General features: G+C 43.4%; 1 protein-coding gene across 1 annotated transcript in view; it reads right to left on the bottom strand.

Annotated features, from left to right (window-relative positions):
• Positions 1-20,316, bottom strand: part of tmeff1a (transmembrane protein with EGF-like and two follistatin-like domains 1a) — a 46,694-nt gene that overhangs the window by 4,278 nt on the left and 22,100 nt on the right. The window contains exons 2-6 of the mRNA XM_079651083.1: positions 12,004-12,113; positions 10,126-10,255; positions 1,781-1,810; positions 891-987; positions 207-365 (exon numbers count right to left, since the gene is read on the bottom strand). Coding sequence (XP_079507209.1) covers positions 207-365; positions 891-987; positions 1,781-1,810; positions 10,126-10,255; positions 12,004-12,113 — 526 coding nt within the window. The remainder of the gene's footprint in view (positions 1-206; positions 366-890; positions 988-1,780; positions 1,811-10,125; positions 10,256-12,003; positions 12,114-20,316) is intronic.

Here is a 20,316-nt window from a genome sequence, read left to right as displayed (position 1 = left end):
GTGTAAACCGTGAAGGCTTTTTTTTACATTATCTGTTAATTAGCGACATCCCGCTTTAATTGGCCTATTCATCTCTTTTTTGTTTACGTTATTGTTATTATATATCATTTATTATGTTTTGTAATCTGCTTTGCATCACTTTTGGATTAATGATATTCATTTTACTTTTTCAAATTGTATTTATTCATTATGATGTATAATAAAGCCTCTCCTCACCGGGACACCTGCCCAGGTGTTTGACGTCGATCTGCTCCTGCTTCATGCAGGACGCCTCGCGCACCAGACACGGGTTGTTGTACGAGTTTCCGTCCGTCGCACAGACCGGATTCTCGTTGTGACCGCTGCAGTCGATGTTACAGATGCACCTGAATCAGAATCAGGTTTATCACCAGGTGGGCTGACACGTACGAGGAATTTGACTTGTTGTCTTGGTGCATACATCAAAGCAAAACAAAAATAAAATAAAACACAGAGAGAACCTGCAGGGGAGGAGGATAATAATAAGTGTGTGCGAGTGAGTGAGTGAGTGAGTGAGTGAGTGAGTGAGTGAGTGAGTGCGTGCGTGCGTGCGTGCGTGCGTGCGTGCGTGCGTGCGTGCGTGCGTGCGTGCGTGTGTGTAGACTCTTCTTGCATATTAAATCATATTATTCTTTCGGTTGTAATTAAAGGCTCTCTGCACACCTGGGGCCTATTTTATTTGTATTTAAATGTTTGCACATCTCAAAACATTCAATTGCATTTTCTTGTATTTCTATGTCCTGTAGATCAGTGGTTCCCAACCTGCTGTAGATGTGTTGCACTGTTGGAGGATCCTGTGACTTCAGTTGCTCACTGACATATCTACACTGTAGCTGCTGCGGAGCACATGATGATAAAGACTTGAATCTCACCAGACGTCCTCTGAGTCCTCGTCGCACTCGGCTCCGTATTTACAGGTGCTGCATTTTGTGAACTTCTTCCCGCCGTCAGACGCTGAACCTTCGTCATCTGAGAAAAAAATATAAATATATTTAATGTGTTTCACAAAATATACGGTAGTAGTCGTAGTAGTACACAATACCATTTATAATAACATATGGTAAATCATTCATGGAAACATATTGGACTTCTAAACACTAGAAATGAAATAATCTTGTATTAAATGGTGTCTGTGACACCGTGCCTGTTTCACTGCTTTAAGACGAAACACAAAGAGGTCTTGGCTTCACTTTGTGTTTTCATATTCATCACACTTTACCTCATCAGCCTTTATTACTTATTATTATTTGCACAGCAACTTGATTTCATTTCCAGAGACAGCCTCCAGCTCTCGTCACGGCTCACACACACTTTCTATCAGAGAGTTAGAGTGTGTGCGTGTGCGTGTGTGTGTGCGTGTGTGTGTGTATTGAACATGGAGAGCTCTGTCGGGGCTCGATCGATGGACGAGGCTCTGCAGTAGAGAGGATCCATTTCTGATGCACTGACACACACACACACACACACACACACACACACACACACACACACACACACACACACACACACACACACACACACACACACACACACACACACACACACACACACACACACACACACACACACACACACACACACACACACACACACACACACACACACACACACACACACACACACACACACACACACGTCTCTATTTGAAATATTTGAACCTCATTATCAGCTTTTATTTTGAAAAGCCGTTTGTAATTGATTTGACTTTCACTCACAGCCTTGAGCGTTCACAGGAAATGAAATCTTTAAATAGAAAACTCACCGTCTCCGTCTCCAGAACCAGAACCTGGATCTGTGAAGAGACAACACACACGTTGGTTAACCCTTTAATCAAACATGCAAAGTTACAGTTGTTCGCCTGAAGACGTTTGATTTATTTCTTCATGTATTCGATGGCGTCGTCTGATCTTCCATAAGAGTTCAAATCTCAACCTGGGGACTTGATTTGCAGATTAATTAAAAATGAATTAAAAACCAAAGCTTGTCTTCATCCGTCCGGGACCTTCAGCCATGTTTGTTCGGTAACTTTAACAACACACACTGCATGGTGATTCTCTGGACCCTGCATATATATTCATCTACATCCATGATTATCTTCATCCATTTATCTTATGAGAGATGCATGTCGTTGTGTCCCTGGGCAACACGCCTCATCCCTCTTGTGAGGATTGCCCACAGCACTGAATGTTTGTTAGTCACTTTGGATAAAGCGTCTATCAAGATACACGTAATGTCAAATATTGTGTGTTGTGTTCATATGTTAGCGTCGGCTGGATGACACCTGAGGAAGCAGCACACCTATTCAACAATGTTAGGTCTCGTGATTTGTTTAAATGATGTGCAGTGTTCTCTACGTGTGGGACTTGCTCCATGGTGTCTGCATTGTTTACTTCTTTTATAAGAAAGTTCTTCTTAGTTTGTCAAACTGTACGTCCACACAGCAGCTTTAAAAAAATCTTGCAACGCTTCTCTGCCCATTGACTTTGAATGGGGTGACGTCACTTTGCCTCGCTTTTCGCCGAACTGCATTGTGGGGAAGCAAAGCGAAGATTTCCAGGATTTTCAGGATTCAAAAGTTGAGCAATGTTCAACTTTTGAAGCTGAGCTGGAAGCGTCAGCCAATCAAATCCTGTTTATGCAAATCTGACAGTGCAAGCGTAGCCAATCAAACCGCGTGCAAGCTGGGAGAGCCAGACCGCAGTTCATTTCCTCATATTCCAAACGAGAAATTACGGTAGCAAATCACCCGGTTCTTTACGACCAGAACTATTTACTGGGATACAAACCGGAGGAACCAGGCATGGAGGGAGGTGGCAGAGACAGTGGGAGAAACTGGTAGGTTTTCGCCTGTTTGGGGAGTTTATATATATATTGATTGCTCGCATAAAATTCCCGGGGTTTTTTGCTTTGTATGTCGGGGGCGGGAGATTCATGTGATTGGTTGTTGGTCGCGTTGCTCGCAAAAAATCCCCACGCTCTCAGACACGCCCAGCTCCAAGATGTTCAAGATGTTTTCAAAGCTGCTGTGTGGACGTATCGTTAAGGGTATTCAGTAAATTGGCCAGTGAGCTCTCTTTATTTTTGATTAATTAAAACATTATCTTTTGATTTCACAAATCATTATTTTTTCCCGGGGATTATTTAATATTTTGTTACTTCCCTTTAACACTAGACTATAAGGGAACCTAACAAACAAGACATATTCCTTGTGGGGGAAACTTCTGGATTGGAGTCAGGACTCAGAGACACGAGGAGAGCTGGAGCTCTGATGGAGTCAGGACTCAGAGAGAGACACGAGGAGAGCTGGAGCTCTGATGGAGTCAGGACTCAGAGAGACACGAGGAGAACTGGAGCTCTGATGGAGTCAGGACTCAGAGAGACACGAGGAGAGCTGGAGCTCTGATGGAGTCAGGACTCAGAGAGACACGAGGAGAGCTGGAGCTCTGATGGAGTCAGGACTCAGAGAGACACGAGGAGAGCTGGAGCTCTGATGGAGTCAGGACTCAGAGACACGAGGAGAGCTGGAGCTCTGATGGAGTCAGGACTCAGAGAGACACGAGGAGAGCTGGAGCTCTGATGGAGTCAGGACTCAGAGAGACACGAGGAGAGCTGGAGCTCTGATGGAGTCAGGACTCAGAGAGACACGAGGAGAGCTGGAGCTCTGATGGAGTCAGGACTCAGAGACACGAGGAGAGCTGGAGCTCTGATGGAGTCAGGACTCAGTGACACGAAGAGAGCTGGAGCTCTGATGGAGTCAGGACTCAGAGACACGAGGAGAGCTGGAGCTCTGATGGAGTCAGGACTCAGAGAGACACGAGGAGAGCTGGAGCTTTGATGGAATCAAGACTCAGAGAGACACGAGGAGAGCTGGAGCTTTGATGGAGTCAGGACTCAGAGACACGAGGAGAGCTGGAGCTCTGATGGAGTCAGGACTCAGAGACACATGAGGAGAGCTGGAGCTCTGATGGAGTCAGGACTCAGAGACACGAGGAGAGCTGGAGCTTTGATGGAGTCAGGACTCAGAGACACGAGGAGAGCTGGAGCTCTGATGGAGTCAGGACTCAGAGACACACGAGGAGAGCTGGAGCTCTGATGGAGTCAGGACTCAGAGACACGAGGAGAGCTGGAGCTCTGATGGAGTCAGGACTCAGAGAGAGACACGAGGAGAGCTGGAGCTCTGATGGAGTCAGGACTCAGAGAGACGAGGAGAGCTGGAGCTTTGATGGAGTCAGGACTCAGAGAGACGAGGAGAGCTGGAGCTTTGATGGAGTCAGGACTCAGAGAGACGAGGAGAGCTGGAGCTTTGATGGAGTCAGGACTCAGAGACACACGAGGAGAGCTGGAGCTCTGATGGAGTCAGGACTCAGAGAGACACGAGGAGAACTGGAGCTCTGATGGAGTCAGGACTCAGAGAGACACGAGGAGAGCTGGAGCTCTGATGGAGTCAGGACTCAGAGACACACGAGGAGAGCTGGAGCTCTGATGGAGTCAGGACTCAGAGAGACACGAGGAGAGCTGGAGCTCTGATGGAGTCAGGACTCAGAGAGACACGAGGAGAGCTGGAGCTCTGATGGAGTCAGGACTCAGAGACACGAGGAGAGCTGGAGCTCTGATGGAGTCAGGACTCAGAGAGACACGAGGAGAGCTGGAGCTCTGATGGAGTCAGGACTCAGAGACACGAGGAGAGCTGGAGCTCTGATGGAGTCAGGACTCAGAGAGACACGAAGAGAGCTGGAGCTCTGATGGAGTCAGGACTCAGAGAGACACGAGGAGAGCTGGAGCTCTGATGGAGTCAGGACTCAGAGAGACACGAGGAGAGCTGGAGCTCTGATGGAGTCAGGACTCAGAGACACGAAAAGAGCTGGAGCTCTGATGGAGTCAGGACTCAGAGAGACACGAGGAGAGCTGGAGCTCTGATGGAGTCAGGACTCAGAGAGACACGAGGAGAGCTGGAGCTCTGATGGAAACAGGACTCAGAGAGACACGAGGAGAGCTGGAGCTCTGATGGAGTCAGGACTCAGAGAGACGAGGAGAGCTGGTGCTCTGATGGAGTCAGGACTCAGAGAGACACGAGGAGAGCTGGAGCTCTGATGGAGTCAGGACTCAGAGAGACGAGGAGAGCTGGTGCTCTGATGGAGTCAGGACTCAGAGAGACACGAGGAGAGCTGGAGCTCTGATGGAGTCAGGACTCAGAGAGACGAGGAGAGCTGGAGCTCTGATGGAAAACACTGACGGTTTATTTGAAGCTTCGGCCGGAGAATTCACAAGACATGTCACGGGCTGGACCACATGGTTGAGATGACAAATCAATTCTGAAGTGCCCTCCTGTAGCTCCAGGGTTGAACTAGTTCAGAGTGTAATAATCAACATTTTTCAATAGAGAGACTAAACAGCTGAGGACACTGAATCACAGCTGTTGTCTCTTATGGCTCGGGGTCACCTCCACCCCGAGAAGGATGTGTTCCAGGTGTCCAACAACAATAACTATCTCTGACCGAGAGCTGCCCGGTCACAAACTGGTGACATCAACAACTTGCTAGGGCAGCCCCTCCTTAAGGGGGATAGCGGCTGAGCATCTGCGACAGAGGGCGAAAGGTCAACATGTATACAGAATGATTCTCTGACAGTCCTTTCATACACCTCCCTCTAAGACTTCAAACCATCTGATGTCTCTTGTTTTTCTTTACTTTGAGTACATTGAGATTACAATACTTCTGCACATTTCGATTTCAGTGCTTTGACTTGTATTTTCAGACGATAGCACTTGGACTCTCTCCCTCCTCTCTCAAACACAGTATAATAATGTAAATATAGGCAGTAAAAGACACGCAGTGATGCATAGCTGCAGATTTAAATAAAGCTCCATCAGGAAATGCACTCTGTCTTTATAAACGTTGGCGCAGAAACGTTGAATTAAGAAATTGGACGCGGTGTTTGGAGTTTCTGGCACGCTGCGGTTGCATTAAGAAATGGACCCCGGCTGCTCTGTTCACGTAAACTCCGTCTTTAGCTGCCTCACCGAGTCGGGAAGGGATTGGCTTTCAGGGAACAGGAGGCAGAAAGAAGGCGCTCATATTAATGATTTCTGCCAGCGTGTTATCGACTGAGTGTGAAGCGTTAGGTTTCAAACACCTCTTACTGTTCCTGGGTTAGGGGAGTGCTCGCTGACTGAGGAGAAAACCACTTCATGTGCAAGTTAAGAGTCTTATTCATTATCCTTTAAGGAGAAGGCCGAGGGAAATGAAAGTGACGTCTGTATTTGTGTTTTAAGCTAGACTTCATCACAGATAGGCAGGTTCGTAGAAAGGACGGCCCTCGACTAAAGAGCGCATGAGAGTCACAGCGCACGGACGCAGCGGGGTGAACAGCAGAAGCTCCGGATTCTTATTGTGTGTGTGTGTGTGTGTGTGTATGTGTATGTGTATGTGTATGTGTATGTGTATGTGTATGTGTGTGTGTGTGTGTGTGTGTGTGTGTGTGTGTGTGTGTGTGTGTGTGTGTGTGTGAACAAGCAGCGAGGACACGGAACATTTAGTTCTAGTTTTCATTATTCATATCTGAATATAACAACCCAATAAAAACTACAGAGGAAACGGAAACACTGAAAATATGAGCGTCGGCTAAAATCCCTCATCATGAAAGGAAAGCGTTATCGTTCTCTGAGGTCAGAATGATTATATATGATATATTATAGGTCTATACATGTTGTTTCAAAGCTTGACTCTCGGCTGCTGTTTTCCTCAGAGTCTGAGAGAGGAACACTCGTTGTGGATAATTAAGCTCCGTGTTGTTATGAAGCCGGCAGTCAGGAGGCTGTGATGGAGGAGACTTGTTGCCGTCGTAGTCTGCTCGTCACCTCGTGGTCCTTTACGCTCAGGATGATCCACACTAGCCCGACCAAATTACCTTAATGACCAGGCTCCGCTCTGAATGCACTCTGAGGGTTTCCGGCTGACGCGTCACATGCAGCGCGGACTGCTTGAATTGACTAATTGACTAACGAAAAATTTGTCAACAAATACTAACGTTTAGTCGACTGATTGGGGGCAGCTCTAGAAAGGACATGACTGATGCTTCCTGACGCCTCGCCTCAGTAACACCCAACTCTTCAATTACAGGAAGCATAAATCTGGGGAGAGGAAATTGCAGAAGGACAGGCGGGAGGCGAGGGCTGAACGCAGCGCCGGCTCCCCGGGGTAACGGGTAATAAGAGCGGTGCCTCCTGGGAAATTAGACTGAGCTGACCGCCACCTCCACCGCTGCTGAGGTACTGATCCCTAAACACATCTCAAGAGCAGGAACATAAAGCCTGACTGCTCTGCAGAGACCTCCGTATCCAGAGAGTCTGACGGCTGTCTGATGAGAAACATGCTAACCGTTAGCGATTTATGGCTGCCGTGCTACATTAAAGGGGCCATATCGTGCTCATTTTCAGGTTGATGTCAGTATGTAGGGTCTCTACTTTAAAGAGTCCCCTATGATGATGTTCAGGTGTATATCAGCATGTAGTGTCTCTATTTTAAAGAGTCCTCTCCTGCTGATGTTCAGGTGTATATCAGTATGTAGTGTCTCTACTTTAAAGAGTCCTCTCCTGCTGATGTTCAGGTGTATATCAGTATGTAGTGTCTCTACTTTAAAGAGTCCTCTCCTGCTGATGTTCAGGTGTATATCAGTATGTAGTGTCTCTACTTTAAAGAGTCCTCTCCTGCTGATGTTCAGGTGTATATCAGTATGTAGTGTCTCTACTTTAAAGAGTCCTCTCCTGCTGATGTTCAGGTGTATATCAGTATGTAGTGTCTCTACTTTAAAGAGTCCTCTCCTGCTGATGTTCAGGTGTATATCAGTATGTAGTGTCTCTACTTTAAAGAGTCCTCTCCTGCTGATGTTCAGGTGTATATCAGTATGTAGTGTCTCTACTTTAAAGAGTCCTCTCCTGCTGATGTTCAGGTGTATATCAGTATGTAGTGTCTCTACTTTAAAGAGTCCTCTCCTGCTGATGTTCAGGTGTATATCAGTCTGTAGTGTCTCTACTTTAAAGAGTCCTCTCCTGCTGATGTTCAGATGTATGTCAGTATGTAGTGTCTCTACTTTAAAGAGTCCTCTCCTGCTGATGTTCAGGTGTATATCAGTATGTAGTGTCTCTACTTTAAAGAGTCCTCTCCTGCTGATGTTCAGGTGTATATCAGTCTGTAGTGTACTGCCTGTGCTGCAGCACCTCTTTTCACCCTCTGTCTGAAACCAGAGCCCAGTCTGCTCTGATTGGTTAGCTGGCTGACTCTGTTGTGATTGGTCAACTGCTGCTAAATAATACAAAAATAAGATAAATAATGTTGAATTGGTCACTTGATGTTTTATGGAGCTATATATTTATATTGTGTCAGAATAAAACCTCACATTCAAAAACCCAGAAAAGGTTCATCTTAATAATCTGCATCATTAAAAGCATTAGAGCGTGTTTCCCATAGCGACTGATTGAAGTAATCATTTAAAGTGTGAAGCCACTCAGGTGATGGTTCTGTGATGTGACCGTAAGTACCGGATCACATGTTCTAATGAAGCCGTCAGGCTGCAGCGCTTACCTTCACGGCATTGTGTTTTTTTAATTGAGGGAAAATGCCGAGTGATTTTTCCTCTGAAGAGCGTCATCAGACAGATTGATTTCAGACGACGAGGATGTTAATCAACCGCGGATCCATTTTAATTAGCAGCAGAGGATGAGAGCCGCTGATATCCTCCTGCAGCTGATTGGCTCTCAAACTGGGAGCAGAGAGTTTCATTTCACTCGGTGGCCCTTTCCCTTCACGGGAGATTCATAAATCTTATTCCCAGACTTCCTTTTGATCACCAACAACCCCAAAATACATGCTGAGTCTGTGTTCCTTTCATATGTTGAGTTTAATTGCTATGACTTTGCCAGCTTCGACAGCCTTTGCTTGCCAACCTAAACGCTCTTGTGCAGCCTCATGCAACGTGTTACCAGATACAGTCGTACTGGGGCAGTGGTGTGAGGACTTATTAAAACCCTTTCTGGTTCTAGCTCAGTGCTTTTTTTGTCTTTGGAGATGATTTGGAGATACAAACCAGTTCCTTTTCCACCGCCCAGTGTCCAAGTGGAACTGAGTGATTGCGTCATCGCGTACGTCACGGATGTTCTCTGCAACACCACCAACAACAACAACAACGACTGCTTGTTGCCATCATATTGTGGCGTAATTCGTTTAGCTACGGGCGTGTTTTCCATTATGATCTTACTGGTGATAGTCTGATATGGCGACCTGTGTAGCACATGTTGTATATTCTATTATATATGAACACAACAGGAAAACACACTGCCTGGTTAACGCTAACTGACTTTATACACGTGTGTTTTATTTGTTGCGTTCTACTAAAAACTAACACTCGTTCATCTGATGGAGGCCGAACATATTCGGGTCTTGGTTCTAGCCCAGCAGTATTTTGGTTCAAAATGCTGATCAGTTGAGGGACCAGCTGTGGTGGAAACACGGAACTGTACCTGGAACTGAAAAGGGGAATTGGGGTACTTGAGTATTTCCTTTAGACCAGGGGTGTCAAACTCAAGGCCCGGGGGCCAAATCCGGCTCGCAACTTCATTCTATGTGGCCCACAAGAGCTCTGAAAGAATGTAATATGTTTATTATACGGTTACGTGTCGCTTACAGAAGCACATTGCTCATACATGGAGCACAATGCATCTCAAATTTGCTTTTTTTCTTAGAATTTGCGCTTTTATTTTTTATATTACTGTTTTTTTCAAAATGTCACTTTTTTTTTTTTTATTCTCACTTTTTTTTCCAGAATGTGGCTTTTCTTTTTAAATCGTTTTGTGACATTCTCAATGAAGAGACTTGCAATTATTGGCCCTAGACTTCTGCTTTCAGACGTAGTTAATTATGAAGTTCTTACCCTATCCGATAATAACCCAATGCAGAGCCAATAATGCAATATAATACATTATTTTATATATATGATACATTTATATATGTACTTTTATATAGTCTTAAAGTTACAACTGGCCCTTTGAGTGCGACCATAATGCGAATGTGGCCCGCCATGAAATTGAGTTTGACACCCCTGCTTTAGACTCACCGGAGGAGCAGGGTCCGTCGGACGCTCTGGAGATCAGCCTCTGCTGCTTGCAGGACGCCTGCCGCCTGTAGCACTCGTTCTGATACGTGTCTCCGTTAGAGCCGCACACCGGCACGTAGTTCTTGTGGCACTGGAAACAAAAACACAACTTAAAGTAAGTCTGAACGCTGGACGAGAACAATTAGACTCTCCAAGAAACTAAACCCGGTGGTGAGGGTTTCTACAGTTTGAGGGAAGCTAGAATGCTTCTGTTTGAACTCACACATATCAATATTCTAATTACTGTATATCGACTATTCTGCTCAGCTTCTTACATATTCTGTTTCTATTATATTCTATTCTATTTACTTGCACTGTTGTATCTGTTTTGTTGCTCTGTGGGAGGAGCCTGTGACCTCAGGTTGTCACGTGCAAACATCTACGCTGTAGCTACGCATGAGCATAAAGCCTTGAAACTTGAATGCATTGAGGATGTTTGACTGAGGAGTGACGGCGCTCTGATGAAGGTCCCTCTGCTGTCAGAGACATATCAGTGCTAGAATCCATACTGTAGTAACTCACAGCCATCAATCATTTAACACACACACACACACACACACACACACACACACACACACACACACACACACACACACACACACACACACACACACACACACACACACACACACACACACACACACACACACACACACACACACACACACACACACACACACACACACACACACAGTGAAATCTGCACCTATGAGGGAGAAGGTCAGTGCTGCTGAAGCTGCTGAGCCCACACACACATTATGATTAAAGGTGAGCACTAGAAGCTGAACTCACTTTCAAATTTCAAATGTTGAGAAATGCTTTGTCTTCTTATTTTGAGATGCACAGATTGCTTATGTATTTGAAGATACATCTTACACAGTAGAGGTCATAATGTTCATCGTGTGCTCTCCATATCCAATGGTCCCAACACTACTCATGGTAGTCAGAATATTGAGGACAAATACTTGACATTTTTGGGTCCTGAAATGGACTCAGCGTCCTCAATTACCTCAAACTGTCCAAACAGCCTATAGGCTATAATGCTAATTAGCTTAACGTATGCTAATTGTGTAAATGTCCCAACATCTGCAGGTCAGCATCCGGCAGTCTCTATGTTCTGGAGACCCTACTATATATTTCTAATATAACACTTTGGGATACTGTTAGAAATGAAAATCAATGTTGATATGGCGTAATTTGAATTAAATACACAATTTGATTTAAATCAGTTTTATTCTGAAAAACCGGAAGTTCTCACTATTAGCTTAACACTTTTATTCTGAAAATTCGTCACTTCCGGTTAGCATTTAGCATCTGGCGGAATCATACGATTTCAAACCTTGAACCAAGGTGAAATGACATGTGATGTTGTACACTGAGCACACTGGGATTAGCACTCATTTATTGACGCTGAATAATGTGTAGCAGGGAATGTTTAAATAACCACAGACGCCAGAATGATGCAATTTAGCTACAGAAAAAGGCAGGAATTGCATTGGACCCGCCCCCCGACAACGCCGGCCAATAGGAGAAGACCTCAGATGACAACAGGAAGAGCAAGCCAAGATTTGATCTCTGCTACCCCCTGACCTGAACTGACCGGTCGTTGGATGTGGAGAGCACCTCCACTCGCACATTTCATTTTGTACACCACCGCATCTTTTGTGTAATTAAATGCTGTTAACTTTTATAAGCTTCCCTTGACTCTTTTCAGTCTCTCTTGCCTTCAGGGTTCTAGAATTGCTTTCAATACTCAACATTTAAGGTTCACAGTTTTTGCAACTAGACTGATATGTTAGGGGTTTATCCAGTACTGTTCAGAGAGTTAGAATCTAATACCTGGAACTGGCAGACACATTTGAGCTGCGCGCCGTCGTCTCTGCAGACGCCTCCGTACCGACAGCTGGAGTCATCACACACTCTCAGGTCGCTCTTCTTCTCCGACAGATCTGAAACACACACACACACACACACACACACACACACACACACACACACACACACACACACACACACACACACACACACACACACACACACACACACACACACACACACACACACACACACACACACACACACACACACACACACACACACGGAGGGTTAAATGAAGAGGCAGAATCAATACCACACAAACAAAACTCCTCCACAATGTCACAGGTACAGTCTGGCTTCTGATCGCACAGTCCGTCGGGATGAAGCCAGAGAGGAGAGCACGGCAGGAGAGGGAGAGAACCACAAGATGATATATAAAAGATAGGATCGCATGAGATACAATAAGATAATAGAAAAATAACCTCAAAGCACGTTTTTATTAGACAGATCTGTGAAGCACATCCTGAAACATGGACACACACACACACACACACACACACACACACACACACACACACACACACACACACACACACACACACACACACACACACACACACAATGTCTGATAATAACAGGCCTCCACGACTCAGAAATGTCTTAAAAGATCCACCTTTTGTGTGTGTGTGTGTGTGTGTGTGTGTGTGTGTGTGTGTGTGTGTGTGTGGCTTTGAAGAGCTGTGTAATGGTCTGTAATTACAGTGTGCAGACCTCCCGTTTTCTAAAAATGGAAAGCAAACGGAGAACATGAAGACTAACCTCAGATACTGAAGCAACAAGAAACATTACATAATATAATAATGGTTCTTATATTCACGAGTGAGAGTAGTGCCACTCAAAGTCACAAAGGGTATTTACTGACATATTTAACGTCGTAGAATAAAACACTTCAGCTTGTGTTAACCAAAGACCTTATTTGAGACTAACGACCATCACAGAGCCGTTGATCTCCAGCCCAGGGGACAGGAAGCGCTGAAAAACGATTTTGTATCTGAGATTAAACTGAAGGAAAGTCGACTTGTTGAAAAACACAAACCCACGTCTCCTCCGTAGACCATGAGGAAACAGGAAGTGTGTGTTTTCTGAGTGTGTGCAGAGCGTGTTGTGTTCAGGTCCCTCGCCCTCATGCATCTTCCTGTTGGAAGAGCGGTTTCAAATGCACATAATTCCCTCCTTTGGATCAGAGCAGAACTGAAGGAGCTGGCTGACGTCGATACGTCATCTTCTGTCTGCTGTTGGCTGGTCTACCTGCATGTGCCCTCCGACCTCTGCAGTAATGCAGTTATTCACTGAGACATGTTTGAGAGAAAAATGGCAGACTTTGCTAATTTGTTCTGTAAAAAATGACCATTTTACCGTCAGAAACTCTTTTAACAGTTTATCATCAGTGTTGCGGAAACCTAAGAGGGAGACGGCGAGAGATTCATGTGAAATACCGCTATCAGTGATGCATCATGGGAAATCAAATCCTTCCCTCTAGTGCTCCACTTTCCGCTCTGAATGAGTCACAGATATATAACTTTCTGACTGAAAATTATTCAGATCCTTTACTTTAAAGAGTCCCTATTGTGCTTTTTGTGATTATCCCTTTCCTGTAGTGTGTGTTATAGGTTTGAGTGCATGTAAACGGCCTGCAAAGGATAGAATCACTGTGTTCCCTCCAGGAGAGGACTCTTTAAAGTAGAGACACTACATACTGATATACACCTGGACATCAGCAGGAGAGGACTCTTTAAAGTAGAGACTCTACATACTGATATACACCTGAACATCAGCAGGAGAGGACTCTTTAAAGTAGAGACTCTACATACTGATATACACCTGGACATCAGCAGGAGAGGACTCTTTAAAGTAGAGACACTACTTACTGATATACACCTGGACATCAGCAGGAGAGGACTCTTTAAAGTAGAGACACTACACACTGATATACACCTGAACATCAGCAGGAGAGGACTCTTTAAAGTAGAGACACTACATACTGATATACACCTGAACATCAGCAGGAGAGGACTCTTTAAAGTAGAGACACTACATACTGATAGACACCTGAACATCAGCAGGAGAGGACTCTTTAAAGTAGAGACACTACGTACTGATATACACGTGAACATCAGCAGGAGAGGACTCTTTAAAGTAGAGACACTACGTACTGATATACACCTGAACATCAGCAGGAGAGGACTCTTTAAAGTAGAGACACTACATACTGATATACACCTGAACATCAGCAGGAGAGGACTCTTTAAAGTAGAGACACTACATACTGATATACACCTGAACATCAGCAGGAGAGGACTCTTTAAAGTAGAGACACTACATACTGATATACACCTGAACATCAGCAGGAGAGGACTCTTTAAAATAGAGACACTACATACTGATATACACCTGAACATCAGCAGGAGAGGACTCTTTAAAGTAGAGACACTACATACTGATACACACCTGAACATCAGCAGGAGAGGACTCTTTAAAGTAGAGACACTACATACTGATATACACCTGAACATCAGCAGGAGAGGACTCTTTAAAATAGAGACACTACATACTGATATACACCTGAACATCAGCAGGAGAGGACTCTTTAAAGTAGAGACACTACATACTGATATACACCTGAACATCAGCAGGAGAGGACTCTTTAAAGTAGAGACACTACATACTGATATACACCTGAACATCAGCAGGAGAGCACTCTTTAAAGTAGAGACACTACATGCTGATATACACCTGAACATCAGCAGGAGAGGACTCTTTAAAGTAGAGACACTACATACTGATAGACACCTGAACATCAGCAGGAGAGGACTCTTTAAAGTAGAGACACTACATAATGATATACACCTGAACATCAGCAGGAGAGGACTCTTTAAAGTAGAGACACTACATACTGATATACACCTGAACATCAGCAGGAGAGCACTCTTTAAAGTAGAGACACTACATGCTGATATACACCTGAACATCAGCAGGAGAGGACTCTTTAAAGTAGAGACACTACATACTGATATACACCTGAACATCAGCAGGAGAGGACTCTTTAAAGTAGAGACACTACATACTGATATACACCTGAACATCAGCAGGAGAGGACTCTTTAAAGTAGAGACACTATGTACTGATATACACCTGAACATCAGCAGGAGAGGACTCTTTAAAATAGAGACACTACATACTGATATACACCTGAACATCAGCAGGAGAGGACTCTTTAAAGTAGAGACACTACATACTGATACACACCTGAACATCAGCAGGAGAGGACTCTTTAAAGTAGAGACACTACATACTGATATACACCTGAACATCAGCAGGAGAGCACTCTTTAAAGTAGAGACACTACATGCTGATATACACCTGAACATCAGCAGGAGAGGACTCTTTAAAGTAGAGACACTACATAATGATATACACCTGAACATCAGCAGGAGAGGACTCTTTAAAGTAGAGACACTACATACTGATATACACCTGAACATCAGCAGGAGAGGACTCTTTAAAGTAGAGACACTACATACTGATATACACCTGAACATCAGCAGGAGAGGACTCTTTAAAGTAGAGACACTACATACTGATATACACCTGAACATCAGCAGGAGAGGACTCTTTAAAGTAGAGACACTACATACTGATATACACCTGAACATCAGTAGGAGAGGACTCTTTAAAGTAGAGACACTACATACTGATATACACCTGAACATCAGCAGGAGAGGACTCTTTAAAGTAGGGACACTACATACTGATATACACCTGAACATCAGCAGGAGAGGACTCTTTAAAGTAGAGACACTACATACTGATATACACCTGAACATCAGCAGGAGAGGACTCTTTAAAGTAGAGACACTACATACTGATATACACCTGAACATCAGCAGGAGAGGACTCTTTAAAGTAGGGACACTATCGTAGACAGTGAAACCAGTAGTAGTCTATTTTTAAGATATGAAATCATTCTCCTGATGATGTGTGAGGTCAGACTTGTGAAGAAGAGACTGGATCTATTTAAAGTTTTGAAGAAGACTAAAGTTTCCTCGCTGCGTGAATAAAACATGAACCTCTCCGCTGACAGGCTTTATGGTTCTGCGTTTATTTTAAACCACTTTTTGCTTAAGGTGATCATCCATGTAGTAAGTTTGCTCAACACAGAGGAGAGTTGGGACTGCAGGAAACAGATGCTCTGAAATCTGTTTAAAGTTTGAATGACTTTTTTCTTTTGTGATCCTGATTTTGACAGCCTTATTACAGCGTGTTGCATCAACAGTAATCACATATAAAGCTCTGGGAAAGTCAGCTTAGACTGAAATATCTCAAGAAATATTGATGACATTTAGCCAGACATTCATGACGCTGCTCTGGCGAAACACTCATTTGTATATTTGCAATAAAAAGTCATTGTTATCCTTATTAACTGGGTTGTTATTAACTAGTATAAAGCACTTTAAAGAGTCAGCTTAGGCCTTGTATCTAATGTCCAAGCACTTACAATGGTATGACTGCTTGAAGTGAATATATATGCACTTTCCTTGTTGTTCGGAGTTTGATTCTCTATGGTTTTTGCACTTATTGTGCGTCGCTTTGGATAAAAAAAAGTCAGCCAATTCTAATGTCATGTGACTGGCAAACTATCGACATATTAACAGCACTCCAAATTTAAATTGTTATCATTATCCAACACAGCGGTTCCCAAACTGTGGGCCCCGGCCCCCTAGTGGTCCACGAAGGCATCGCAAGTGGGCCGCGAAATAATTTGCAAAACATTATGATTTATGTGGAAACATTTTCATTATTAATAAAAAATATATATTTGACCTCTTTTCCTTTATCTTTCTCGATCCTCCTTAGCAACCGTCATTACAGTGCTTAGCAACGGTCATTACAGTCCTTAGCAACGGTCTGTTCTACTGGATTAACAATGTGTCACATGTTCTGAATTGACCAATCAGAATCGGGAATTCAACTAAACCGTGTAATAAAAATGTCTGTATGTTACTGATGGCCAGCTCATTTTCTGATTAAAATAAAAAGCACTATTTTGCTTCCGTATTGTTTATGGTTGAATGTTAGCTGCGAAACATTTTTAGATTCTTAAGTGGGCCCGGAGTTGAAAAAAGGTTGGGAACCGCTGATCTAACACCACTATGTTAGACTTGCAGTGCAGACCTGTGTCTACCGTTCTTCTGACAGCTTCAAACGCCTGCAGTCCTAAAATATGCATTATTTGAATAAACGTATTACATAGTGGGACTCTTAAATGTCTCTCGCCTAAAAAAGTAGGATTGCTTTTATTTGGGGGGGGTGTGTGGTGTAGTGGGTTGTCCGCAGGTTCAAACCCCACTGCAGTCAGCATGTCGTTGTGTCCCTGAGACACTTCACCCCAAATTGCTCCTGTGGGGATTGTCCACAGTATTGAGTATGTTAGTCGCTTTGGATAAAAGCAACTAATAAGTAACATGTAATGTAATGTATTTGGCAGGTAAGGGATGATAAAGCTGTCGATGCAAAACAAAGTAAAAGCTCTGACGCTCTGAAACAGAAGTTGGAACACAAAATAATGCAATGTGGAAGCGCTCTAGTTCAGGCAAAGAATAAGGTGAACTGGATCCAAAGCAAACAAACTCTTCAGTTGGTTTTAAACATGTTGCATCAGAATCAGAATTACAATCAGGTAGGTTGACACGTACCAGGGATTTGACTTGGTGTCGTGGTGAATACATAAAAGTAAAACAACAATTAAAAACACAGATTTTAAGAAAACTTTAATAACATTAAAAAATAGAGTAAAATATAGCAGTATTTATATTGAAATAGATTTGGAGCTTGCATAAAGCCTCTCTTTCACTACAATGATTCAGCATAAGATGATGAGCAGATGCTGTCTAATTACCTTCCTTCCTTCCTTCCTCCCCTTGTTATTACTCGGTCTAATTTGTCCTCTTTTGTGTTTATTTCCTCGACAGTTAGACGTTTGGCTTCATCGGATGCAGACTTCACCTGGCAGCGTGCAGATAACAGAGCACATGTTTTATTCATGAGCGACAGGAAGTGACTGACCTCCAGGGAAACCTCTCTGAAACGCCTCGGGTCACTTTGCTCTTTGTTTTTTTTCCTAACGAGACAATTAAGCCTCATATCTGCAGAAACAGAGCCTTGTGTGTGATGTCACAATGTTCCCTGCCGCTAAACCTGGGCATTTAAGAAGGAATACTTGTTGCTACCATCAGGAAAATGACCCACTGTTACTTTAAAGTATTGCAAAGATCTGTGAAAAGCAATATATTAGCTAACAGACATATATGTTCTGATGTGGAGGACATATTTCCTTTTTTTAAACATCCATAATTATCAATCGTGAGGTAAAATGGAGAATTTTTTTTCAGATTCTAGAGACTTATGTGTTTTAATGCAATGAAAGCAGGGGATAGCTTAGCACAAACACTGGAAGTAGGAGGAAACTGCTAGCTTAGCTTAGCACCAATAATGGAAGCAGTGGGAAAACTGCTAGCATATGTAGCTTAGCACAAGCACTGGAAGCAGGGGGAAACTGCTAGCATAGCTTAGCACACACACAGGAAGCAGGGGGAAACTGCTAGCATATGTAGCTTAGCATAAACACTGGAAGCAGGGGGAAACTGCTAGCATAGCTTAGCACACACACAGGAAGCAGGGGAAAACTGCTAGCATATGTAGCTTAGCACAAGCACTGGAAGCAGGGGGAAACTGCTAGCATAGCTTAGCAGAAATAATGGAAGCAGAGGGAAACTGTTAGCATATGTAGCTTAGCACAAACACTGGAAGCAGGGGGAAACTGTTAGCATATGTAGCTTAGCACAAACACTGGAAGCAGAGGGAAACTGTTAGCATATGTAGCTTAGCAGAAATAATGGAAGCAGAGGGAAACTGTTAGCATATGTAGCTTAGCACAAACAATGGAAGCAGAGGGAAACTGTTAGCATATGTAGCTTAGCAGAAATAATGGAAGCAGAGGGAACCTGTTAGCACGTGTAGCTTAGCACAAACACTGGAAGCAGAGGGAACCTGTTAGCACATGTAGCTTAGCAGAAATAATGGAAGAAGAGGGAAACTGTTAGCACGTGTAGCTTAACACAAACACTGGAAGCAGAGGGAAACTGTTAGCATATGTAGCTTAGCAGAAATAATGGAAGAAGAGGGAAACTGTTAGCACATGTAGCTTAGGCCAAACACACGAAGCAGGGGAAACCTGCAAGCATGGCTTATCTTAAATGTAATGGTTAGCATAGCTCCATCCAAAAATAAATAAAGTCCACCTTCCAACAACTCAAGAACTGTCTGTTTCTATTTGTGTTCGTTTAACCCAGGGGTCGGCAACCCGCGGGCCCACGGGCCGCATGCGGCCCTTTAAGCCCTCTGCTCTGGCTCCCTTGAGCTTAGACAAAAAAATAAGAAGGAAATAAAATAAAAGTATTTGTAGGACTATTTATATTTTGTTGCACGGTTGAAAATGTTTCGTATCTTGTATTTTGAGGTGATACTGTGACACATAAATAAAAAACAAAACGGTTTTAATTAGGTGAACTAAAAATATCTGCTCTGTGAGGAAGTCTGAAGGAAGAGGCATATTTTTTCCGGTTGTGTATTTTCAAATTCTAGCGCACTCGAGCTGGTTTCTCCATTCTTACCTACCCTACCTTTAACTCTTTTTAGGGTGCAGCTATATGTTTTATTTATTTCAAAGTGGGCCCATTTTAATAATTTTGTTTTGTCCTTCAAATGTGCAGAGGACTCCCCAAGTGCTGTGTTTAATTTATTTTAAAGTAGGCCTGTGTATTATTTTTAATTCTCCTTATAGGAGTTCTTTGTTTCTTATTAGAGGTTAACAGTTTTATATAATGTAATAAATAGCCTAATAAATGCAAAAAAACTGTAGTTTTTGTCTGATATAATAATAAATACAACTTTATTAGCTATCAAGCTATGAAATATGTTTTGCGGCTCCAGACAAAAAAAATGTTTTGGAAAAAGGAGCAAAATGGCTCTTTTGGTCAAAAAGGTTGCAGACCCCTGCTTTAACCGCAGCATAGCACTATGCATGTGATTAGTCAGTGTTTTGCAAAGTGTTTATTGCACATGTTGGCATTGCTTAAAAAAGCTAAATGCCTCATGATAAACAAAATCTCCTTTTCGCTCAATGGTGTGTTGTAGAGACATATTCTGTTGGCAATTATTGTACATTGAGTTTTGCGTACCATGAGCGGGACGAATTCAAATGAAATGAAATGAAAA

This window comes from Notothenia rossii (genome assembly GCF_949606895.1).
Source record: "Notothenia rossii genome assembly, chromosome: 9".
NCBI lineage: Eukaryota > Metazoa > Chordata > Actinopteri > Perciformes > Nototheniidae > Notothenia > Notothenia rossii.
Note: the sequence above shows the minus strand (reverse complement) of the source record. Positions and strands in the feature narration are given on the sequence as shown.